Source organism: Podarcis liolepis (assembly GCF_965112155.1).
Source record: "Podarcis liolepis genome assembly, chromosome: 1".
NCBI lineage: Eukaryota > Metazoa > Chordata > Lepidosauria > Squamata > Lacertidae > Podarcis > Podarcis liolepis.
This window is the reverse complement of record NC_139554.1, coordinates 44,500,470-44,526,888: the sequence shown is the minus strand read 5'-3', so window position 1 is coordinate 44,526,888 and position 26,419 is coordinate 44,500,470. Positions and strand designations below refer to the sequence as shown.

Here is a 26,419-nt window from a genome sequence, read left to right as displayed (position 1 = left end):
GTGAGAGAGATCGTATTTTCAGTTAGCCTGGTTATGGAATGCTCTGAACTGATATGCAATGTCTAAAAGAAAAATAGGCTAGCTGTGAAACTGGGTATGAAGCAACTGTTTACTAATATCACAAACTGGCAGAATAACTGCCTGAATAATAATGAAGAACAGCTGATTCATTCTTTGCAGTTTGTAATTTATCTCTATTATTGATTATATTGCTTAATTAATTAATTACCACCTTTATAAAGGCTCTGTGGAGTAGAAAATATTAACAGTGAATTATCAGTTTCCACTTTTGCATCATCAAGCATGATGCGTCCTAACAGCACATTTCTTTCTTGCTGCCAGTCTCTTCTAATCCAGAAATAGATTAGCTGCAGATTTACTTTGCCAGATCCCATCATACCCCAGCAGGGAGGCCAGACCCCTCATGGGATCATGGGGCCGCCATCTGCACAGAGGTCATAATGGTGTCCATATGTGAAGTGTCCCTGCATCTTTGTGTGCTCTAGCTTGCTTGTTTGTGCATTGCAGGTTCCAGTAGTTGCAATTATGACGACAGGGGGCAGTACAAGATCACTGACTGCGTGCTATGGAAGCCTACGAGGTCTTCAGAAGTTGAATCTCTTAGATTGTGCTACATACTTAACCGGTTTGTCTGGCACAACATGGTAAGGACACAGACATTGGGTTCTATGCGGAGTTATAGAAGTTAGCCTTGTTTGATCTGTAGGTTACTTAACTGCTTGGCTGAACATAAACATATCAGTATCAAAGCTCTGGCTTGCTATTGTTTGTGAACCTTTTCCAGTGTTGTTCTAACTTGAAGCCACAGGAGCCAGTAGAGTCATTTACATACTTGGCTGGATCTAGACTTATTTGCAGTGAACTTGCAGTAGACCCACTGAAATCAATGTTAGAAGTTAAATGTGATAAAAAATAGCATGGCACCAGCCCTTTCATTAAAAGCCATCAATTCTCCAAGAATCTGTAGTGATGCAAATAAGACTAGAATCTGAAGTTGCCAACTGAATGTATTTGTAGGTTTGGAATAGACAAAAGAAAGTTCCTCTTTCCATAACTGTTTATCAATAGCTAGCAGCTATGATCACTAAATAGAAATCCCATGTTGAGAGATAGCATACCTTTAGAATACCATTAGGGTACAATAGGAGAGCCGTTGACTTGTGGACTTCCTAGAGGCATCTGTCTGGCACCGCTATTGGAAACAGGATGTGTTGCTAAAAGGAACAACACCCAAATGGATTCCAGGATCAAGCAACATAGCAGCCCTCATCCAAGCAAAACAACTGGAAGGTACCAAACTGCATAAGCTTATGTTCTAACACTGTCCTTCCATGTCTTTCCTTTCTCAGGACCATGGGGAACTTGTACAGAGATGCTTGTTGGTCCAAAAAAGATTTGGATGAGCAAATCAAAGAGGTGAAAAGACATGTGACCAAGTGCAAGCTGGATGGCTTTTCCATAGAGCGTTTGAAATATTACAACAGGCAACTGCGTGAGCGGAAAGAAGAGGGACAAAAGACATCCTGTATAGATCTATGGGGGCTCCTTATTGAATATTTGTTACATGATGGGGTACAGTACTTTTGTTACTTCCTGAGTTTATTTTTAGCCTGTTAAATAGCACAGATCATCCAGGCATACTGGATATAACTTAGACATTTATAAATCTAGGCCTTTGAGTTGGGAGAGATGCTAGTGTGGATAAGCTAGGCTGACAGGAACTGGGTTTGAGAGGGTCACTGCTGCCATCATAGTACACTCACAATTTTGTTGTCTCGTGCCCCCTATGGTCAAATAAATTTTGTGGATAATTGAAAGAATACGGGAAAAAACAAAAACCAACCCACAAAGCCTGCTGTACCAGAGGTGAAAGTAGGGTGAGTGCATAAAGCATGAACAATAATCTTTCACCTTGCACTCAACTGCCTCAAAAAATAATCTGCCTCCAGGCTCAGCATTAGAAACAACAAATTAACAAATTAATAGAGAACATGATGCTTAAATGAAACCTTCATTATGCTCAGAGATGTTGCTCCTCAGTATAACATTCTATTTCGCCCACAATGTGATGCCAGAATCACATTGGACCAGTGGTTTTCAACCTGTGTTCCATGGCACCCTGGGGTGCCTTGAATGATGGCCAGGGGTGCTGTGGGCAACACTGGCCTCTGTCCCTCTTTCCTTGCCTCCCTCCTCTGATTCCCTCTCACATCTCTGCCTCCCCAAGGCTTGCACAGTTGTTTGTTGCAGCAGCCCTGGCTACAAGCTCCTCAGGGGAGTGGTGCCTCTGGAGCTGGCCAGGGGGTCCTGATTGCCAGAAGCTGAGGTGGTCTCAGAGTAAGCAAGCAAGTGGGTGAGGGAGCCCAGCCAGCCAGTCCACCAGCCCTTGCTTCTGGGAACGGACAGACAAGTCCCAGGCCCCTGTGGGGCAATGTGAGGAGGCACCTTTCTCTGGGGCTGGGGGAGGGGAAGGAGCTCAGAGACCAGGGGTGGCAGCAGCGGCTGTCTGGAGTACTCCCAAAAAGAGGGGGGAGGAGATGAGGCTGAGGGAACACTCCATGAGGGTATTTGAAAAAGGGTGAGGGGCTGCCAGTTCTGCAGGCAAGGAATGACCTAACTGGGCTCCTGAGCCCCACAGGGGTGCCGCAGAAAGAATGTAGTTGGTTAAGGGAGCCGTGGACTCAAAAAGTTTGAAAACCTCTGTATTAGACCACTTTCTTTTTCCTGAGCTAATCTTATATTTCTTTCAATCAACACAGAAAGACAACCATAAACTGTCTGATCAGCAGCAAGCAATTAATGAGGGCCAGAATCCTTTACCAATCTACACTGCAATCAGTGTGAAAGAGAAGTACAGCACTTTGGATTTCAATGGTAGGATATTTTGGTTTTTTAATCTGTCGCTAGATCCTCATCTCCAATTGTTTTTTGTGAGAGAAAAATGAGGGAGTAGGAGTTTGGTATTGCCTCATGATTGGAAAGCCACCTTAACCAACTATGTAAAAGTTGGGTAAAGGTAAAGGGACCCCTGACCATTAGGTCCAGTCGTGGCCGACTCTGGGGTTGCGGCGCTCATCTCGCTTTATTGGCCAAGGGAGCCGGCGTACAGCTTCCGGGTCATGTGGCCAGCATGACTAAGCTGCTTCTGGCGAACCAGAGCAGTGCACAGAAACGCCGTTTACCTTCCCACCGGAGTGGTACCTATTTATCTACTTGCACTTTGACATGCTTTTGAACTGCTAGGTTGGCAGGAGCAGGGACTGAGCAACGGGAGCTCACCCCATCGCGGGGATTCGAACCGCCGACCTTCTGATTGGCAAGTCCTAGGCTCTGTGATTTAACCCACAGCGCCACCCACGTCCCAAAAGTTGGGTACAAATGTAATAAATACATGAAGTCCAGAGGCAATGTGGGTATCATAACCCCACTGAGAATGCTGTCCCTAAAGATGTGTAGAAACGTAAGAGTGATCACTCTAGCATACCCTCAAACTGCCCTGATTTTCCAGGGGCAATCCTAGAATTACAAAAGCCATCTCGGCTTCTGATCTGATCCCGGAATGTTCCGCAACTGCTGATCCCGGAATTTCCTCCGCAACTGAGCTCAAAGAGGAGGATGAGCCAGAGCTCCTGCCAAGCGACGGCAGATGTGGCTGTGAGGGGAGCATCCTCTTGCCTCTCTCTCCATGGCTGCTGCTGCCAACTTCCTCCCATGGGAAGCTTGTAGCGGCTGCTGGAGAGCAGGCAAGGAGGAGGAGGAGAGGCTGCTGCTGCTGCTGCAAGACCCAGGCCCGTGTGGCGTGCTGGCTCTGAGGGGCTGGCTGAGGGCAGGGCTGCCCTGGGCAGGAAAAAGGGGGAGTGGAGCACAAGGAGTCTTGATTTAAAATAACAACAACAACAACAACAACAACAACAACAACAACAATGCTTTGTGCATCTGTATCTAATCTTGCCCCTTTCTTAAATTTATTTATTTGTGTGTGTTTTTCTTTTTGTAAATCTACCAAAGAATAAAATAAAACTGGGACAGTGGAGGGCATGTGTTCTGTGTCCCATTGGTGTGGTGGTGGGGGGGATGACAAAAATGGGTTGAGGAGGGTCAGTTGGGGGGAGTGAGAAATGTCCCTCTTTTGATCCGAGGAATGTTGGAGGGTATGCTCTAGCTGGCTTGCAGTTTCCACCTAAGGTCTGCTTCAGAGTTGAGGCTTCTCCACACTTACATTTTGCTCCATATTTTCCAGCTACAGGTCCACACTTTAAAGCTCCATGTCTGAGTGCTCTCTTTTTTTGCACCAGAAAAACCTGCTCTTTAAAGCTGGAGCACAACGAATGGCAATTTGGGCTTTCCGCGGATTGCCATTTGCTCCAGTAGAGCAGTAAAGAGTGGTTTTCGTAGGGAAAGCTCCAAAGCAAATAATAAAAAAAAAAAATAGAGCGCTTGGACATGGAGCTTTAAAGCACAGACCATGCCCAGAAAGCACAGAGGAAAGAAAGGTAACTGTGGCTAAGCCCTTATAATGCAATGACCTAGTTTGCACATGACATTTAACCAAGCTATGCTTTAATGTGAGCAACAAGTGTGCTACTGCACACTGTGATTTCTTTGGACAGGGTGAGCTATAAGTTAAGCTAAAGAAGAAAATGTGTCTTAATTCATAGATGGAGAGAGAGAGAGAGAGAGAGAGAGAGAGAGAGAGAGAGAGAGAGAACACTTTGCTCATGTTCTTCTAAATGTGATTATAACTGCAGAATGGGTTGAGTTCACACCCTATGAAGTGGGGATACTAAAATATGGAGCTTTTGTCCGTGCTGAAGATTTTGGAAGTGAATTCTTTATGGGGCGTCTGATGAAGAGGATTCCAGAGACTCGGATCTGTTACCTGCAAGGTTCTTATTATTTTTGTTTAATAATGAAGTAGCAATAATATAACCGATTTAGCAACCAAGTCCATGTAGTATGGGTAGTAACCGAGCTGTATGATCTGTCTAAAATCATATTGATGTACATGAGCATGTAGGGTATATGAAACCCACACCAAAACTGTAATGAATTACCTTTTCTATGAATAGGTCAGTTTAAGGCATAAATGCTAGCTGGAACATAAAAAGGGCCTGCTGGACGAGGCAGCCTGTTCCCACAGTGGCCAACCAGATGCCTGTGGAAAACCTGAAACCAGGACCTGAGCACAACTGCACTCTCCTCAATTGTGATTCCCAGAAACTAGAAATATCAATAAGCTACAACTGCAGCCCAAATTGTCACTCAACCAGTTCCAGTCATTGTTTAGTATTGGTAGAACTAGTCTAGACCATGTGAAACAAAAGGAAAACAGACTGTTATCTTTAATGTTAAGTTCAACAATCTTTGTACAATAGTTCAGGTACCTCTATACAATTGTACCCCAATTGTACGGCCTCGGCCCAGTATATCTGAAGGAGCGTCTCCACCCCCATCGCTCAGCCTGGACACTGAGATCCAGCGCCGAGGGCCTTCTGGCAGTTCCCTCACTGCGAGAAGAAAAGCTACAGGGAACCAGGCAGAGGGCCTTCTCGGTAGTGGCGCCCGCCCTGTGGAACGCCCTCCCATCAGATGTCAAAGAGATAAACAACTACCTGACATTTAGAAGACAGCTGAAGGCAGCCCTGTTTAGGGAAGTTTTTAATGTGTGACATTTTAAAGTATTTTTAATCTTTGTTGGAAGCTGCCCAGAGTGGCTGGGGAAACCCAGCCAGATGGGCAGGGTACAAATAAATTATTATTATTATTATTATTATTATTATTATTATTATTATTATTAATCCTTAAGAGCACCTTAGAACACTCAGGATGCTACACAGAGATTATCTCAGTAATTCAACAACATTGTAGGGTGGGCCAATACTACTGTCCTCCTATGGGACTGGGAACTGAGGAACAGTGACTACCTAGTGAGTTCATAGGAGAATTGATATTAGAGCCAGGAGCTTTGTAATTCATAGCTCATATGTCACAAGCAGTGAGAGAGGGGCATTAGCTCACCATAGCACATGCATTTTTCTTGCTTCTGACTACTTCGCTAAGATTGCTGTGCTGCCTTTAACCCTATTGACCTCATTAGACTGAAGCAGAAACTAGTTAGTAAGTTCTCCGCCACTGAAAACAGCAGCCTTGAATCTGCTCCTCTTTTTTGCCTTGTAGCCCAACAAGATATCGTCAGGTGAATTTCTCTATCCCTACCTAACTTCATTGGCTGGCATTTCTGGAGGCAGGGAAATTCACAATGCAATGATATCACAGCAGAAAGAAGAGATGCAAGCCTCGTGCTTTTGATGGCTAGAGAATCTCCCATAGCTTCAGTCACTGAGTATTTGTGCATGACAGAGGCCTATACCAGGAGCTACTCTGGGCCACCACTCTGATGTCTGGCATTATTTGTTCAGTGTTAAAATAACTTTGCATATGTTATGTCAGGATCCCTTCCACTGTAACAAATGCTAAGGTAATGTAGATGAAGTAAGGATTGAAACAATGCTTATAATCTGTGAAGGGATAATGATTTGTCCAATGCTACCAGTGAATTGTGTGGGTGTGTGGCTCTGATTCATAATCACAGTAGCGCTCACAGAGTCCCCTGATTAGTGGAAAGAAAGGCAAACATGTTCTGAGTTTACACACCCACACAACTGAAAGAATACACCCTGTACTTGCCTTAGCCAAGCCATTAAAGCAAAATGGGCAAGCCGCCACAAATAATCTGCTGACACAAGGGTAGGTACAGCAGAGGCAAATGGCGGCAGGGCAATTGATACATTGTCAGCACAATGCCAGGCATCAGAAGACTTGGGTGTCTCAAGACATGGAGCATGTGCAGCCGGTGGTAGCCTATTTAAGGCCAGTGAGGCTGCGGACAGGAAGGAGATGCCCAGAGTTGAGCAAGACTGCAGTACTGGAAGGGCGGAGGAGGAAGAAGTGCCTCCCCACCCTAGCCTGAGGTTACTACAGGGGTGGCTGTGTGATGCAAAGAGAAGACTGAGCACAGTGCATAGAAGATACAGCACATATGGCAGAGTGTATGGAAGCCCTCCAGGACCCTTGGCAAATAGTTTGCAGCCCACAGTCAACCTCTTCTTCTGACCACATGGTGACAGAGGATTCCTGCTGTGCCCCAGTCCTCTAGGGCAAGCCTGCGGAGAGTGGGGGGTAGCCAGGTGCACACTTGCCCCAGGTCTTGGGGGGCTAAGTTGGACAGAGGGCCCTGCCAGGGGCCTGCCAGACTGCCTGCTCTGGGGCATGAGCTACAATGGCACAAATGGAATTCCTAAAAGCAAGGACCGTTCTGCCTTCATCATAGTTCCTTAAGCATGCGTCTGTTTGAACATGGAGATTGCAAATGTGTGCTCTGATTAAACAGTGCAATTTACGCAAAAATTAAATAGTATTTTTTCAGTAGAATAATGCTAAATTGTTATCAATTATCCCTCACTGTACAGGCATGTGGAGTAGTATATTTTCCCTGAATTTGCTGTATTTCTGGAATGATTCTCAAAGTCCAGAGGACTTCTGGCACAAGTGGACACAAGACCAAATAGCTGACATTGGTTAGTTATTTTCCTAAGTGGCCTTTGACCTATTGATGGTGTTCTAAACTGATCTGTGAGCAATGAACAAATATTTTGGAACTTTGCTGCCTGTATATTATTAATGTTGGCTCCTTGTAAGCACATTTGTCTAAATGTTTTCAGATTTGTCTAAATGTTTTCAGATTTAGTCATCCTTGTATTAGACAACTGAAGCTCTAAATTGTGTGTGTGTGTGTGTGTGTGTGTGTGTGTGTTTAATGTTAAACGATGATTTTGAATGAGGGCTCAAAATGATTTTCTGCTTTTGCTGATTGAGCAGACACCTTCACAAAATATTTCTCTTTTGGAAAGGATTGTAGTTTGGAAAGGATTGTAGTTTCAGAAATTTATAAATTTTATAAATTCATCGTTGCTGCTTTTGCTTTGTAGATACAGAGCCTCATCTACCCACTCGACCACATGATCAAAAGACACATCTGTACACCCCTGCTGGACCGCTATCCAGTGCATTTAGAGATGTGCTTACTGATCGCCTATCAGTTGCCCAGTACCACAATTTTCTCAGAGGTCTCCAACTGGACAATGGCTACCTTGAGAATGACAGTTTCCGTAGATGGAAAGGTATTATCATTTGGGATATATATATTCTAATGTAAAAAACATGCTGCCTGAGCTCAGTCTGAAATTAGAATAAGCACACTGCTTGCCAAGGCTCCTCACTCAACATTCAACCCAGATGTCCAGTCCATGGGTATGTCGTGTTATTGTTTGTGCACATGCTAGATCATGCTATGGACTTGAATGCATTAGGTGGCAGTGGCTGTGTGCTAACTGAGCTTCAATGGGCCTTTGCCTAGTTACTGTGCCCCTCCTATGAGCCCCAGGCAGAGAGGTCAAGGGTCAAGGATGATGGGAGCTGTAGTCCAATGATATCTGGAGGGCACTACATTGGCTATTGTGTAACCCATTATATAGTGTTGATGCTTTGTTCCTAAATTCACTACATGAGGTGCTGTGCATTAAAGTGTATTTATACTTTTTCGGATTAATTAGCTGTGACCTTACGAACTGCTGTCCTTGTTTAATTGGTGTCTCCAAAGCACAGTAATGGCATAAATCATCTGATAATGAGACATATATAATAGCATTGCATTGATAATAGCAAATAGAAATGATTCTACATTGGGTTATAGCTAGGGTTGCTACCTCTTTTGGGAGGGGCTTGCTCCCATGCCTTTAATAGCAGCTCAGAAATTAAGAAGGTAATACCTTGACTCATTACTTATATCAGTTCCCAGAAAAGTTACATTTGTTGAATTTGTGCCACATACTTGATAGTGCTTCCTTTAAAGAAGAGCAGAGCTGTAATTATCATATAAATATTCTAAAAAATGAATGAGATTCCCCACCACCACCACCACTCTTCTAGAAATGGATAGCCACTTTGCAGAATTTTCTCTGAATAGTCTCCATCTCCCTCCTACCTCAATGCTTTGGAATGATGCTAGGTCCAGGGCATTTTGTAGCATGCAAAATGGTGGCCAGGCTGCCATGCAATTGCTGCCACTGCTATCTACAGCAAAAGCAAAAAATCTTAGGAAAAAAGACAGAAGCTGTGCTATTGCAATTGCCAATAGTTAGCCCCCACACCCAAGAAACCATTGGAGAAGTTATTTGCCCCAAAATAGGTGGAGAATTTTTAGGAGTCATTACTGGACAGCTCTAGTTTGGGGGCCTGTGTTTATTAAAACAAAGCATAGTTCCACCCTTAGGCAAATAACTGAAACTTTAGACAATATTTGTAAAGTACTCAACATCCGAAACTGAAGAAGAGAAGTTGTAGGAGAAAATTTCTAAGTACGGCTCTTCTTTAAAGTTGAGTAGGAACAAATAAAACTCCAGGTTGGAGAAGATTGCCTCTGTGGCAATGAAAACTCGAGCTTACTCTGTTCCACTTAAAACTGATTCTATTTTGCCATTTAGGTACTATACTCGATGCTTCTTCACCCAATCAGCTGACTCAAACAGAAGAGTACTTGTCACTAGTAGATACTGGATTCTTCATCAATACAAGCGTTGCACCTATACTGAGAAAAGAGCGGAAGGCAGACATTATCATACATCTAAATTACAGTGCAGGATCACAGAAGTTGGTGAGAAATGCATCTTTCCCATTTCTGCCCATCTCTTTATGATGAGTATCATAAATGATGGCTATAGCTAAGTACAGTCGTACTTGGATCCTGAATGCCTTGGCTCCCAAACAAATTGGCTCCTGAATGATTGAAACCTGGAAGTGAGTGTTCCAATTTTCAAACGATTTTCAGAAGCTGAATATCTGGCGCAGCTTCCATGGCTTCTGATTGGCTGTAGGAGCTTCCTGCAGCCAATCAGAAGCTGCACTTTGGTTTCTGAATGTTTTGGAAGTCGAACGGACTTCCGGAACAGATTCCGTTTGACTTCCAAGGTACGACTGTATATTACAGTCCAATTGCCCTGTATCCTTTCCCTCCAACTCCTATCTTCCTTCGGACATATCTAAGGCAAGTTTCAGTTGTGGGGGGAGGAGAGAGAAGAGAAAAAGTACTGAAAAGAGGAGGTCTAGAAAAGAAGGTAGGGAGGAAGCTGAGAGACGAGAGCAAGTTTGACTCAGGAAACAAGCTACAGGAGTAAGAAAAGACTAGGAGAAAGCCCTTGAATAAGTTGGAGGCTGGGGTTACTGTAAATGTCTCTGACTGTGAATAATCCTGCCCTGAAATCTGAATTGCTATGATGTCACAGAATGTTCAGGAGAAACTACTAACACAGAGCCTAAGGACACAAGGAACACATTGTTTCTCGTAGGACAGGCTGTGCAGAGACAAGATGAAATAATTTCCCCTGATCCCTCACCTACATATGAGTCCTTTGTGTTACCTCTTAGTAGCTAACATTTCCCCGGGGAGTTTCAAAGAGAGTTCTGGTAGGTGTCTGCTCTTGGAAGGAAATTGTACAGAGAAATGAGTACTGAATTTAAAATAAGCCTTTCCACATTTAGCATACTATTATATTACTAACCACCCAGAGTGGCTGGAGTGACCCAGTCAGATGGGTGGAGTATAAGTAATAATAGTTATTACTACTACTACTTCTTTCCACCTAGCCCCTGGAACAGTCATGCAAGTACTGTGAAGAACAAGGAATCCCATTTCCCAAAGCTGTGATACATGAAGATGACAAACACTTGAAGGAATGCTATTTGTTTGACAATGCAGAGAATCCAGAAGCACCAATATTAGTATTTTTTCCACAAGTGAATGATAGCTTTCGTTACTACAAAGCACCCGGTATGCCATTATTATTATTATTATTATTATTATTATTATTATTATTATTATTATTATTATTATTATTTGTACATTATACTTATAAAGTTATATTTTTAAAGGCAGTTCTGTATTTAGTGGTTTATTATCTACATCTTTACAGATGAGGAGAAAGAGGATAACAGAGGAAAGGGAGACACACAGAAAACCCATTTCCCCCACACATTTTGGAAGCAAATAAATTCCTCTAAAAACCACTAGAGTCAAGCATCTGTCCTCAGAAATCACAAAATCTGCAAATTTGGACTCAGTTATATATCTTATGAGGACCCACTGTTGTACATCTTCTTTAGCACAGCTAAGGAAGTCTAGCTTCAAAGGAACTACCGCCAGTGCCAACCTTACCATGGCAAGTCTAGCTAACATTGGCTGAGCTTAACCTGGCCTTTTGAGGTTGAATTGACCTGCCTCCTAAAAGCTAATCCTTCCCACCACTGTTCTCTAAGACCTTCCTGTTAGGTCGGGCCTTTGGAAACCAAGGTGCTGACGATGCTGATCATTGGGCTTCTGTCAGGGCAAATTATATTTAAAATGCTAGCTTTAGATATGTTGTGATGTATTTTAATTTTCATTTTTAACTAGTTTGTTGTTTTAATTATTCTGTATTTTATAATGGATGTTTCTAAAATGTTGTAAGCCACCTTGATTGAATCCCAACTCGGGAGAAAGGCACACTAGAAATACATTGAATAAATAAATAAGTTAAATCTGTATTCATGAGGCAGTGTGATAGTCAGATGGTTGGCACTGGCAGGTGGCAGAGTTTGCTCATCATCAGGTAGTGGTGGCTGGTCAGCCACCAGCACACTAATAATTCTCAGGCACCTTGCACCAGGCATCTTCTTCAACAACTCTGCATTTGTAATGCTCATAAACTTGGCTCATTGAACCCCTTAACCTCCTCGGTTCCTCATTAGACCGATCTATTCCTGAAAATGCCTTGATTATCTCCTTGGATCAGAGGTGTGAGGCATGCTGTTTCATCAAGATCTCACTGTCTTTCATCTTTTTTTGTTTTGCTTTTGATTGAATAAAACTGTTCTCTTAACACTATAGCAGAGTTGTAAATGGAACCTCCTCTTCTTCAAGGTTGTCAGCAATGGCCAAACTAGTCATTTCACAAAATGCACAGTGTGCAACTAATTCTTGTTTCATTCCCCTGCTTTATTTAATGAACTACAGGCACAGGGGCCCCAGATTGTCATCAAATCATCAGCTCCTTTTTCAGCCACGATCCACAACCTTCCCCCACCCCCAGGGATGCCTAGAAGACTGGGGGAAAGCTCCCATTTTTATCCTAAGCTTCATAGCCATGCCAAGGAGGACTTTAGTCCAGAGCATAGCTGGAGAGGGAAGGAATACACCTCTTCTCCCTGTGCGCTGTGGTCCTGATGACAATTCTAGATAAAGATATAGAGATAGATATAAGTAGAGGGGGGGAGAGATAATTGCTTGCTATTCACTGCAGAAAAGCCCCTTGTACAATATATGAAGGGTCTTAATTTCCTAGCATTGATGTATCAATAACAGTACCACTCAATAACAGTACCACTAGCAGACAATCCAATAAATTCAGTTTTTAAACAGTAGTAGTAGTAGTAGTAGTAGTAGTAGTAGTAGTAGAATTTATATACCACCCTATACCCAGAGGTCTCAGGGCAGTTCACAAAGAAGAAAACATGTCTTCAGTCAAACAGAACAATTTCCACAGGAAATCTGTGTGCCTTAGCTGCTGTTGAATATGCATGTATGAACTTAATTTTGGTAAATCCCATTCTTACAGCACTACCTTACTGCAATTTTTTCATAGGTGTTAAACGCTCTCCATCAGAAATGAAAGAAGGCAAAGTCGATGTCTCCAGTAACTGCACCCCTTACTCTACCTACTCCCTGACATTCACTGAGGAAGAGTACGATCAACTAGTGAAACTGAGTGAATACAATATTCTGAATAACCAACGTATGATCCTGGAAGCTTTGCATATGGCAGTGGAACAGAGAAAAAAACTGAAGAAATGCACGAAATGAGATGCTGGAATATGGACCCAAGCTCTCTGAGCACTCGTAAACCTCACTGAACTTTGGTTTGGGCCAAGGGGTCCTACAGGATAAGCCAAGCAATTCAGGATGTCAACAGAAGTTATCTTTTCCCAAGACTGCTTGTGCTTTCTTTGAGTGACTGAGATTCTAAATCAGCATGTCACTTATTTGAAAACTCAGCATCAGCTGTGCTGATTCTCCCAAGTTGGTTGCTGTGAATCTATCTGTACTTAGCAGGATTAAGGATTATTGTGTTCGTATCCTGTCCATGGACTTCCCATAGACATCTGGTTAGCCAAGATGAGAACAGGATGGCAGACTTGGATGGACTTTGGCTCTGATCCAGCAGGGCTACTATTATGTTCTTATCTCAGGAACAAACCAATTGTCATGCAAAACTTATAATATAGCTCCAGATCCCTTATGTAACAGGTACCATCTCTTACATTTCATTTCTGGGTTTGCCCTTACTATTGGACGGGGGAGGTGCTGACATTTGAAAGCAACCTTCAGTGATCTCCCAGCACATCCTTGTGTGTGTTTACTCCAGCGTAGGAGCTTATCCACACTTCCACTTGTGCCATACCAAGAAAGCAGACTGGGACTGTCTGTGTGCATGCTGAGGCTCTCAGCTTCTAATCCTGTCCTGGAGGGCCCTCCTTCTCCTGAGGTCCCTTGATGACTCAAGTCTCCTGTTTCTAGCCGCTCCCAGCTCATCCCTTCTGCTGACTGCTCCTCAGTGTCCCACCACCAGGCTCAAGACTCTAAGGTATCATCTTTGGAGCCTTCCTAGGGGGCTTTTGGGAGGCAGGATCCCACCACTCCTCCTCATCCAGCCTGTCCTTGACAACTGCTATAGATGTGGAGTTTATTTAACCTGCCTATTCTGAGATAGACCAATAACAAAAGGAATTGGGTGCCAATGTGGGGCTGCAGCTGCTTTGTAGGAGGCTTTTAAGTGGCAGATTCAGACTGTGCCACATGAAAAGCAGTGTTTTGCATGGGAATGCACAGTGCTGGGCACCATTAGAGTTGCCACCTATCCTGTATAATACAGGATTTTTTCTGTATTTCAATGTAAAATGCTGTGTCCTTCATTGATACAGTTTTGTCCTGTATTTCAGGTCTTCTCTCTCTCTCTCTCTCTCTCTCTCTCTCTCTCTCTCTGTGTGTGTGTGTGTGTGTGTGTGTGTCTCCCTCTCTGTTTCTGTCTCTGTCTCTCTCTGCCAAGTTAGGGATCCTCTCCAAATGCATGTGTTTGAATGGGTGTGGGAAAGGACATGCATTTAACCTCTGGGTAACCAAGCACAGACAGATTTACAAATTTGTGTGTGTGTGCACGTGCGTTTGTGTTAAATTCCAGAGGGGTCATCCACTTAGGCTGCAATAGATTGTAATGGATTGCTTTTGAGTCACTTCAGCACCAGGTTGAGGGGGGAATCACCCCCAACCGCTCCACCCTGCCCTATCCTGTATTTTGCCAGAACAAAGGTGGCAATCTTACAGAACTAATTTGTTTGTAACGTTGGAACATCCTGTGAATTCTGGTAATGATTTAGGAACGTTGGAACATCCTGTGAATTCTGGCAATGATGTAGAAACACATAACTGAAACGGAAGGCTTGGCACCGTACACACGATTCTGTATCTATAAGTAGCAAATGGCATTTCCAAAGTCAACGCGACTAGATTATTTTAATACTTTATTTATTGACAGCAGCCTGAACTCAGCAGTGTGGCTTGTGCTTCTGCTGCTGCTCTGTTTGGCTTTTGTGATTAATTCATCAATATTAAAGAAAACATGCTTGTTGGCTCAAGTTATTATTTGTAAGATTAGAAAAATAAAACCTGTTGGTTCAGTTGGATAATAATGATGAACGTAATGGAGCATATATAGTTTCTGACTTGAGAAATGCTCTTCCTGCTTTTGGGCTTCTCATGAACATCTGGGAAAACAGGTTGCTAAGCTAAATGGGCCACTGGCCTGAATTAAGAGGGCTTTTCTTATGTTCTTATGAGCAGTACATTTCTAGCAGCTTTCTTCAAGTATTCAATTGCAGTAACAGAGCAACCTGAAAGCTGACTCAGTACTCTGAGTATCACATAATTACTGCCAAATAAAATGGAAGTCAATAAAATCTCTTGGATGCAGCCATGTTTCCCATTAAGAATGCTTAATTATTCTCAGGACAACATGTCCTGTTGTGCAACAGAATCATGCTTCTGTCTCATGTTCATCCATCAGTATCACCTCAGTCTTTCTACCCAGCACAAATGTCTACTCAATCGCTCAACTTTTCCTAATTAAATTTGGCAGATGTCCATCACCCACTATCTGCTAATTAAATCTGGGGGGTGCATTTCTTCGATTTTGAAAAGACTATTAGCACTGAACCTAGCAATGCATATGATTGCTTCTACAAAGGTTATGTTGGAGTAGGGTTGCCATGTGTCCGAGAAATCCCAGACATGTCCTCATGTCCTCTTTTGAGGGGCCAACATGCCCATCAGGGTTTTTGTTTACATTTTAAAGGCAATGTCCTGGTTTGGGGTCTTTTTATTTCGGAGGGGGTTGGCTCAGGTGTAAGCAGATTGGGCTTGGGCTGCTCTACACGCCGTGGCCGGACTGAGCCGGGGAAAGAGGCACACAGGCGTGACAGCAGCCCCACGCGCCTCTATTCCCTTCTTGGATGGGCAGTGGCTCAGGCTCTATTTTGCTCTTCAAGATATGGCAACCCTTCATTGGTGAGAAAAAACGTTTTCAGCCTGAGGGCCTGAGATTCTTCTTGCAGGACCAGGCATTGGACTTCCTATACCCCAGCCTGTATAATAAGAGACCAATAAGACTGGTTTTGGGTCAAAACAAGCCACAACTTCATTGAATACAGATGAAAGAGGTTTGGCTTGGGCATGGGGCAATCGAAATACTTCCGACCCGCCGGCCGGAAGTGACGTATGGTCAATCCAGGCGGCGGTTCCTAAGACTTACATCCAATAGGGTGACCCCCGCAGCGACTGCCATCTGGGGGAGGAACAAACAGGCTGAGCCCCAGGTGCTGGCTGCTTAAAGGGGCAAGGGGCAGATCCGAGGGAGGCCCACAATCAGCTCCATTGGCTCTGCCCCCAGCACAGCCTAAGTCCCAGCCTGCATCCCAATTTGCCAAAGCAGGGTTCAGGCTAGGATCCAATTCCTGATAGGCAGAGAGGGCTTATGCCCCCTCCCCTATCAGGAAGGGCACAGCCTCCTCCACTCGCAAAGAGTGAGTGGGCTTGTGCAAACTTCTGAGGGCTGCATCCTGCAAGTGGCTGGTGGGCAACAATGTTTGGTGGGTGGAGCAACAGCACATTTTTGACCTTGACTCACCCACCACTTGGGAGGACAATAGCTCAAGGGTACAGCATCTACTTTGCATTCAGAAAGTCGGCTTCTCCAGGTAGGGCTGGGAGAGGCTTGTGTCTGAAACTTCCAGTCAGTGTAGGCAACAGTGGTCTGATTTTGTATAAGGGAGTTTCCTACGAGACTACAATAAGGGACATTGCAGCCACAGGAAAGCCATCTGCACACACTCTCCATCCTCCAGGCAAGAGGCATCATCAAAGTTCAAGGACCTGTTTCAGCCTCAAGGAGGCTGCAGATGTGGACCAGAGAGGTATGGCCCAGAGAAAGGACTATTGTGAAGAACTGATGCTCCCTTTGGAAATAACTGGTGTTTCCCATTTAATTGTCTTTGTAGCCAATTAATCTATATTTCAGAAAAGGAATGGTATTGTTGCATGCCACACCAATCTCCCAGCAGTGTGAGATTCCAGGGGTTCCAGGCACTCACTCAGGGTTTGCGTATCCTTTTGGAAGTGAAGCACAGTGGAGACTGTGGTGTCTTTATGATATATGGTTTATTTACACATATATACAACCTGAGCCTAGGATGGAGGGGTACACAGGATTTACACCCCAATAGGGTCTTGTTTCTCCCATATCCACAGCCTTGGATATCAGCAGAAATCAGCCATGGCTCTTACCATCTCTCCAGCTTGCCACCTTTACCACACTACAACCTTGGTGGAATCTAGACACATTTAAAAAGAAAAGTTATGAAAATGCTTTATAAAAAAAGTTTTGAAAAATGTATTGAATTTGTCATAGCTCACCATCGCCATCTGGTGTCAAATTTGTATAAGGCACTTTACAATACAAAACGTTTTATTTGTAGCTGTATAGCTGAGTCCCTTTTTCCTCCAGGTCACATCCCAGCCAGCTCTAAACCCCTGCTTTAACTCTAAGATGGAGGAGCGGCCCCATCCAGAAACGCCTCCCTTTAGCTTTATTGACAGGCCATCATCTTCCCTTTTGTTTTCTTAATGGCTCATCATCCAAGGTGATTACCTCATGAGGAAGCTGGCCTGACTTATTTGGCTTTCAGAATTTGATTAAGTGTCTGGCACCCACAAACTCATAATAACATAAATTGTTATTTTACTTTAGACTATTGTCCAGTAATTCTGGCAGCTGCTGTAGCCATCATATGATTCTAGCCACAGCTTGAAAGTGTTGAAAAAAACTAAGATTGCTGTTCCTTGAAGTCAGTGATAACATTCCATGCACAAAATTGCATGTTGTTGTGTTTATGTGGGATTACACAGCCCACAGTGGGTGGAGTGGGTTACAAATAATGCAATAATGTCAAAGGGAACTACAGCAACTGACATACAGAATCCATTATCATATGGATCTCTTAGATTCACTTTGCTGCAGTAATACATGTACACATCATGTTGATGCAATGATAGGGAAGGCGTCAGAGAGACATAACTTGTTAAGAAGCCTATTTGTCGCGCAGCAAAGGTTTTGGCCCTGATAAAATACAAGAGCTGCCCATCACAGCTGAGAAATTTGAGGTCAAGAAAAAAGCACAAACTCAAATGAACATTTAGATTTGCATTCAGAAAACTAATAGAATTTGCTAAAAGGTAGCATGACTCTCTTAGAGCTACATCTCAGGTGATAACACGAATGCAGCTCGCAAACTAATGCAGACCAGTGTGACTGGTGAGTATTTGGTGACCTTTATATTTTGCATTTCTAATTTACACAAAGTAGATAACAGATAGATAATGCATATTATGAAAAGCCAATGTATTGAAAGAAAAAAAAGGACTCAGTAAAAAAAGATAAGGAAGAAGCATGGAGCAGCAATGAATAATAATAATAATAATAATAATAATAATAATAATAATAATAATAATATCTTTATTGTCATTGCCCCCTTCGGGGACAACGAAATTACTTGACTGCTCCATAAAAACACTAATTAAACAATACAATATAATACAGCAAGGGAGATTAGATGACTTTCAAAGTCCGGGCTTCCCATTCAGGGCCGAGATCGCTCTGGAGAAGAAGCTGTTCTTAAGACGGCTCGTTCTTGTCTTCATCGTCCTGTATCTCCGTCCCGACGGCAAGAGCTCGAAGAGACAGTGACCAGGATGTGATGGATCTTTTACTATGTCCAGTGCCTTCCTATGGCACCTTGTGGCATAAATCTGCTCTAAGGTGGAGAGTGGGCAGCCAACAATGCTCTCTGCTGCCTTAACAACCCTGCACAACCCCATACAGCTTCCGTACCACACACATAAGCCATAAGTGAGCACACTCTCAATGGCACAGTGATAGAAGGCAAGCAGCAGTTTCTGCGGAAGATGGTTTTTCCTTAGTATTCTCAAAAAGTAGTCTCTGCTGCGCCTTCTTCACAAGCCCCCTTGTGTTGACACTCCAGGACAGATCCTCTTATAATTCAATGCCCAAAAATCTGAACATTGTTACCCTCTCCACACAGACCCCATCAATCAAAAGTGGCTGGACGTTGCTCTTCTGTCTCCTGAAGTCCACCACAAGCTCCTTTGTCTTCCTTGTATTTATGAGCAAGTTGTTAGCTCTGCACCACTCTGTCAGCCGCTCCACCTCATCTCTATAATCCGTTTCACCCTCCCTTTCAGCGATGAGCCCAATCACAGTTGTGTCATCTGCAAATTTGACAACCCTATTACTAGGGTGAGTAGCGACACAATCGTACGTGTAGAGAATATAAAGGAGCGGACTGAGTACGCATCCCTGTGGTGTTCCTGTGTTAGTCTTAAGCATATTAGAGGTATAAGGGCCCAGCCGAACCCTCTGGGGGCGGTCTGACAAAAAGTCCAATATCCACCCACAAAGTGATAACGGAAGCCCCAGATCTTCCAGTTTAGACATCAGACGTTGTGGTAGAATGGTATTAAATGCCGAGCTGAAATCTAAAAAAAGCAGTCTGGCATAACCCCCCCCCCCACTGCTCCAAATGTGCAAGGACAGCATGGAGGGCCGAAGTGGAGGGAAGTCGATACTAAAGACTAAGACTTAATGTAGCAGTATTATCTGATGTTGAATTATTTTGGATTCATGGTGTGTAGCTTATTATGTCTTCAATAACATATGGATTAACTGTATAAATAATGAAACTCAATAAAGAATATATGAAAAGAAAGAACAGACAACCATTTAGCTGGAAGAGCCAGAAGGTAAATTGGAATCTACCAGAGTAGATCTCTGGCTTGTTTTCAATAGATTGGCAAGGGCTCCTGGCTCTTATTTATTTAGCAACAGCAGCAACAATAAAGAATATAATGCTGAAATTAAGAAAGCTGGGGGGGGCAGGGGTGGATTCTCATGTAGATGGAGTGTGAGATCCATTCAGTTTTGGTACTCAAAACCAACCCCTAGGCTCAGGATTGTTTTGTTCTAAAGTGTATTACTTTTGCACTAGACTTCAATCTAGAGTAAAAAACAAAGTTGATCCTGCAAGCCTAAGGTGTGCCTACCCTTGCCTTAAGACACCTCATGTGTCACACCTCATGTGTCACCTCACAAATAAATGGCTGAAGGAAGTGGGATAAATGTTGTTCCACTAGAGGACAGGAGATCCCACTGGCAAGAGGCACTTAATAACACCAGAATCCCCACAGTACACAGAAAGTTGCACTAGTGTATTCTAATGCAGGGATGAGGAACCTGTGGAACTCCAGATGTTGTTGGACTCCAACTCCCAGCAGGGCTAGTGGTCAAGGATGATGAGAGTTGTGGGGCAAGAGAGGCCCTATGTCCTTACTTTATCTAAGTAACACATAAAATCTCTCTCCCCCCTTCGCCCGATGATGCCTTTGATAAGTAACTTACAGAAGGGAGGAGATGCTACAGGCTCTGCCTAAGATGCTGGGTTAGGAGAATTATTTCTGGGTGGAGGAACAAATTAAACTCTCTCTCTTTTAATATAGTCACCAGGTGTTCTAGAGCTGTCTCTCTCGCCGAAGCTTTTAATTATGCTTTATTGGAGAAGTGCATTTCAGATCTCAAAGATCTGAATGTTGTGGTTCAGCCATTTGGAGCACAATATATTGGCATGGCATTAAATGCAGCCCACTGAAATGAGCACGATCCCCCTTCAATATTGCATGCACATGAACTCTGAGGAACTCTGTTATGACCAAAGGGTACAAGATTGGGTGGTATGTAAAATTAGCCGAATAGAATTTCCCTTTATGTGGCATATTGGATGGCTTTGTTCACAGTCAACGTTTGATAAATCACACTATTTGGGGGAGTGAAAATGAATTTTCCCTGACACAACCTTGTCATTGTTTTGGCACCAGCCCCCCACCCTTTTTGGTTTGTTTGTTTGTTTTTGCTTTCACAGGGATTTGGGCAGCACCAATGATATGGTTGTACTCTTAAATCTGCTTTTAATAATGTTGAGGTGATTTTTTTAAAAAAAATTAATTGATCGTAACTCATTTTGGGACTTTCTTAGTGGGAAGCAACATATAAATCTAATAGGTAAAGATAAAAGGTAAAGAATCCCTGGACTGTTAAGTCTAGTCAAAGGAGACTATGAGTTTGTGGCATTCATCTCACTTTCAGGCCGAGGGAGCCGGCGTTTGTCCAGACAGCTTTCCGGGTCATGTGGCCAGCATGACTAAACCGCTTCTGGCATAACAGGAAACCATGATGGAAACCAGTGCGCATGGAAACGCCGTTTACCTTCCTGCAGCAGCGGTGCCTATTTATTGACTTGCACTGGTGTGCTTTCGAACTGCTAGGTTGGCAGAAGCTGGGACAGAGCAATGGGAGCTCAGTCCATCACAGAGATTCGAACTGCCAACCTTCTGATCAGCAAGCCCAAGAGGCTCAGTGGTTTAGACCACAGCGCCACCCACATCCCCTCATAAAACTAATAAATCTAAGCTCTTCAAAAAAAATTACCCTAATATTCCTGGGGAAAGAGTGAACCTTTGTAGTGCACTGCTGATAACATAAAGCTGTTATAGAAATATATTATACAACCACATTTGAAATACTGTGTCATGTTCCGGTAGCCTCACCTCAAAAAGGATATGGTAGAGTTGGAAATACAGTGGTACCTTGGATGTCAAATGGCTTGGCTCCTGAACAAATCGACTCCCAAATGCTGCAAACTCAGAAGTAAGTGTTCCGGTTTGTGAACGTTTTTTGGAAGCTTCTGCAACCAATTGGAAGCCGCACCTTGTTTTTCGAAGAGTTCCAGAAGTCGAACAGACCCCCTGGAACAGATTAAGTTTGTGAACCAAGGTAACACTGTAGTTCAGTAAAAGGCAACCATAATGATCTAGAGCAGCAGTTTCCAATCAGTGTTCCACAGAGCACTTGGTGCTCCACAAAGCATCTCCAAGTGCTCCGTGTAGAGAATGGAAATAAAAATAAATACTTGCCTTTGGCTTCACGACTCAAAATATTTGGGAACCACTGATCTAGAGAATGGAGCAACTCTCTGATGAGGAAAGGTTGGGACTTTTTGGTTTAGAGAATAGTTGAGTAAGAGGTGACATGATAGATGTTTATAAATGGGCTTGGAGAAAGGTTCTACTTGTGCAATTTCCTCTCGTTGGCCTCTGTGAAACCAGGATGCCTGACTAGATGGTCCATTGGGCTGTTCCAGCAGGCCTTTTCTGCGTTCTTATGATGTACTTATCCTGCCAAGGGCAGAGGAAGGGGGTGGGGGGGCGGGCTGTTGGGAAACGCCGAGGCATTCATGGTTATAATCAGGAGCCTTACCCAACTCTACTTGCATACCATCCAATTGCCCCTATTTCCCAGGGACAGTCCCAGAATTACAAAAGCCATCCTGGCTTCTGATTGGATCCTGGAATGACTCTATTTACCCCAGCAGTGCTGCCACCGCCGAGTTCAGGAAGGAGGATGAGCTTGGCATTTGTCCCAAGTGGTGGTGGTGGCAGCAGCTGTGGGAGCATCCTGTTGCCTCTTCATGGCTGCTGCTGCTGCTGCTGGCCTCCTCCTTTGGGCAGCTTGTGGCAGCTGCTAGAAAGCAGGCAAGGAGGAGGAGGGGCTGCCACACAGGCTCTGAGGGGCAGGCAGAGGGCCAGAAGAAAGAGGGAGCGGAGCACAAGGAATCTTGATTATTTTGGGAAACGCTTTGTGTGTCCACATCTAATCTTGCCCCTTTCTAAAATTTATTTACAGTGGTACCTCAGGTTACAGACGCTTCAGGTTACAGACTCCACTAACCCAGAAATAGTGCCTCGGGTTAAGAACTTTACCTCAGGATGAGAACAGAAATTGTGCGGCGGCAGCAGGATGCCCCATTAGCTAAAGTGGTACGTCAGGTTAAGAACAGTTTCAGGTTAACAGACCTCCAGAACGAATTAAGTTCTTAACCTGAGATACCACTGTATTGGTATGTGTTCTTTCTGTAAATCCCAAAGAATAAAAATGTTTCTATTTTCTTTTTCTTTTTTCTATTTCTGCATGCATTTGTATTGGTTACACACACACACGAGAGAGAGAATGAAAAATAAAATAATATAAAATAGGGTTTAAGGGGTTTTCTCAGGCATGTATGCTGTGTCTTGTTGGCGTGGTGGTGGCGACATTCGCCCTTCTTCTGAAAGGAAATGCTTTGTGGGGGGTGGGGGAACAGGACTCAAAATGGGGGCAGGGGTTGAGGAGGGTCAGTTGGGTGAGGAGTGGTAAATCTAACATATGATCTACCACTGAGTTACAGCCAATCCCCTGTTGTTACATTTATGTGCTTCACAATACTGTGACAGGCTAAAATAATAAACATTACCGTAATGTGGCTGTGATAACATGGGAGCGATGGCAAAAGAATACATTTTGTTTCCTGGCCACAAAGAATTGCCAACTAAAGTTTAAGACGAACTGCAATGGCTAACAATAGTGCCAACTATCTTATGGGCCCAGCATTAAATTGATCCTGCGAGTGGCCTTGAAAATCAGAGTAACAAGTTGGACCTGTAAAAAAGGAAAATGTTGCAGTGTAGAGTGCTCCTTTTCATGGAGCCTGCGAGCCCCTTTCCAGGATATTCCATTCCATTTTCACTCCCCCTGGTTTTTGGATTTCCCCCTGCAACAGCACTCAGGTACAAAAGGCAGGGGTGCAGGTTCCTGGGGGTCCCAAACAGCTATGTCCCCAGGAACTGGCGCCCTTGCCTCTTGTACCTGAGTGCTGTTGTTGGCACTACATAGATAAGTGTCGGCATTCTCCTTTGAAGATCATAAACAGAATATAACAGATAATTGTGTGGTAGCTGAGGTATGCTGGGGCTTTGCTTCCCAGGTAATTTCAGAATATGTAGTATTAAAATATCCACCCCCTCCCCCGTTTATTGACCTGCAGGGATTGTTACATGTGACTAACCCAGGCATTGTTACCGTATTTATGAGTAACCAGACACATCTGGCATTTGAAGTGGTGTGGAGAATTGCAGCAACTGGAGCTTCTCCTTTGAAAGCAATTAGCTAATCATTTGAACAATGTAAAGGAAGTGTTTGTGTTTTCTTTCTCACTATTACTTCAGCCCTGTAAGCAAAATATTAAAGGCAAGTGAGTAATTAACACAGCTGAATTACTGAAACCAATTGCTCAATTGAATTAACCTGGGGAAAAATGGTTTCAGGATGACTATTCCTTTGAAAAAGTTAGCAAATAGTATGAACATCAAGACAATTCCAGCAAACTGGCCATTAAAAGACACATGGGTTTGGATCACGAAATGGAATTAGAGGTGAATAATGGAATATTGTGACTGCCGAGACTATTTTATTTTATTATTTGTTGCAAAAAGTGAAATTTGGTTCAAATTTTGAAGTTCTCTCAAAGCGGAATTGCGTTTCAAAAGAGTTGGCAGATATCGCTCAATTACAAATGGTGAAGCTGAGTACATATACCAACTGTTTTGAAATAGCCAATCAGAAAGACCTTTATTGATTTCAGTGTCAGTGCAACAAGCATTCTATAGCAAGGCCCTTCAGATGTTTTCTGACCCTGACGCATCTGAAAAGCCTCAGACTCCCCAAGTCCTATCATCTCATAAGATCTTTATTCCCACAATATTTCATATAAAATCATTTTTTTGTAATCTAAACTGGCTCCCTTCTGGTTGCCCTTCTATCAGCAGATGAAGATCAGTTGTTTAGTGCTGTAACAATTGTTTTCTCAAAATTTATCTTCTGTAGCATGAAAATAAAAACAGTATTATTATTTTTAAAAAAAGATTTTTATTCTGACAGGCATTTGAGAGCTGATTGTTTAGGAAAGGGCTTTTAATAGCGCTGTACCATCATTCAGCCCAGACACTGAGGTCCAGCGCCAAGGGCCTTCTGGTGGTTCCCTCACTGCGAGAAGTGAGTTTACAAGGGAACCAGGCAGAGGGCCTTTTCAGTAGTGGCGCCTGCCCTGTGGAACACCCTCCCACAAGATGTCAAGGAAATAAACAACTATCAGACTTTTAGAAGACATCTGATGGCAGCTCTGTTGAGGGAAGTTTTTGATGTCTGAAGTTTTATTCTGTTTGTAGCGCTCTGTTGGGAACTGCCCAGAGTGGCTGGGAAAACCCAGGCAGATGGGCATGGTATAAATAGTAAAATTGTTGTTGTTGTTGTTGTTGTTGTTAACTATCTGTTTGTTAATAGGTTTTTAAAAATATGGTTTTAATTCTATCAGTGTTTAATTACTTCTTAACTTTTCTCTTTAATAGGTTTTAGCTTTTTGTATTTTATCTGTGTTGTTCTAATTCATGTAAGCCACCATCTGGGGAAAAAGTGGGATATAAATAAATATTATTTATTTTCTAATAAATACAAAATAAAGGCGATAATTGTAATCGCCTTTAACCCCACAATAACATTATGGGAAATAACGTTGTGTTTGCACCACTATAAAGAAACCCAATTGGTGAAACTATAAGCAAAATCTGGCCACATAGGCACACCTAATCATTTGTGTAGGTTTAAGAAGGCCAGATGCACATTCAAACACAATTTTTAAGAATTTCTATCACAAATGAAACCAACTGGGGGTATGTGAGACTGAGTGGGTCCTGTGGTCAGCACATCTTTATGGGAAGGAGTGATCCGAACTGTAAGAGATAGGGTGGGAGTGTGTCCTACTTTACAGAGGACACTCCCCCATTTGAAAGGCTGGCAATGGAGAGTCCTTCCTTTGAAGGAGTCCTCTATTAGGCAGGCTAGTCTACCCAAGTCCTGTTTATAGATCAAGAACCTTAAGAAGGGAGAGCAAGCACCACAAAGTTGTTGTTGTTGTTTAGTCGTTTAGTCGTGTCCGACTCTTTGTGACCCCATGGACCAGAGCAGGCCAGGCACTCCTGTCTTCCACTGCCTCCCGCAGTTTGGTCAAACTCATGCTGGTAGCTTCAAGAACACTATCCAACCATCTCGTCCTCTGTTGTCCCCTTCTCCTTGTGCCCTCCATCTTTCCCAACATCACGGTCTTTTCCAGGGAGTCTTCTCTTCTCATGAGGTGGCCAAAGTATTGGAGCCTCAGCTTCACGATCTGTCCTTCCAGTGAGCACTCAGGGCTGATTTCCTTAAGAATGGAGAGGTTTGATCTTCTTGCAGCCCATGAGATGTATTTTATTTCTATTCAAATTAGAGCAATTATTTCTACCTTTACAGCTATGCAGAAAAATTAGAAAATGCAAATCTCTGTTTATTCTTCCTTGGTAATGCATAAGTTATTGGGTTGTTTTGTTTTTATTATGTAGTTTGTGATTTTATGTTGTAACCGCCCTGAGACCTGTGGATATATGGTGGAATAAAATTTAATTAACAACAACAACAACCACCAGACTTCGGGGGCCCTTAACATGGTGCCACCAATGAATGCCATTCTTAAAATACTTGTTCATGAGCAAAAACCAGTGACCTGCAGTTGTGGAATCTATGGAACATGGGTTTCCCTTGTTCTAGGTCTGCTGACACCACACACACACACACCTTTCTTGCAACAGTCTTGTGCACGGTGCAAGCTAAGTGGGTGGGGATTCTTTCTGCTTCTGAAATCCCAAAAGAGGTGGGGCTCTGACTCAGTG

General features: G+C 43.3%; 1 protein-coding gene across 5 annotated transcripts in view; it reads left to right on the top strand.

The window, feature by feature from the left end:
• Positions 1-18,059, top strand: part of LOC310708665 (cytosolic phospholipase A2 epsilon-like) — a gene marked incomplete at its 5' end in the record, with an annotated part of 37,524 nt that extends 19,465 nt beyond the window's left edge. For 4 of the 5 annotated variants that reach the window (XM_083507287.1, XM_083507290.1, XM_083507289.1 and 1 more), the window contains 10 exons: positions 529-665; positions 1,371-1,593; positions 2,781-2,895; positions 4,770-4,907; positions 7,491-7,598; positions 8,010-8,201; positions 9,564-9,733; positions 10,723-10,906; positions 12,756-15,556; positions 16,993-18,059. In XM_083507287.1, coding sequence (XP_083363413.1) covers positions 529-665; positions 1,371-1,593; positions 2,781-2,895; positions 4,770-4,907; positions 7,491-7,598; positions 8,010-8,201; positions 9,564-9,733; positions 10,723-10,906; positions 12,756-12,973 — 1,485 coding nt within the window. In that variant the 3' untranslated portion in view covers positions 12,974-15,556; positions 16,993-18,059. Of the gene's footprint in view, positions 1-528; positions 666-1,370; positions 1,594-2,780; positions 2,896-4,769; positions 4,908-7,490; positions 7,599-8,009; positions 8,202-9,563; positions 9,734-10,722; positions 10,907-12,755; positions 15,640-16,992 lie in introns of those variants that run through there. The other variant, XM_083507288.1, reaches the window with a different exon arrangement.
• Between the last annotated feature and the right edge of the window lie 8,360 nt (positions 18,060-26,419).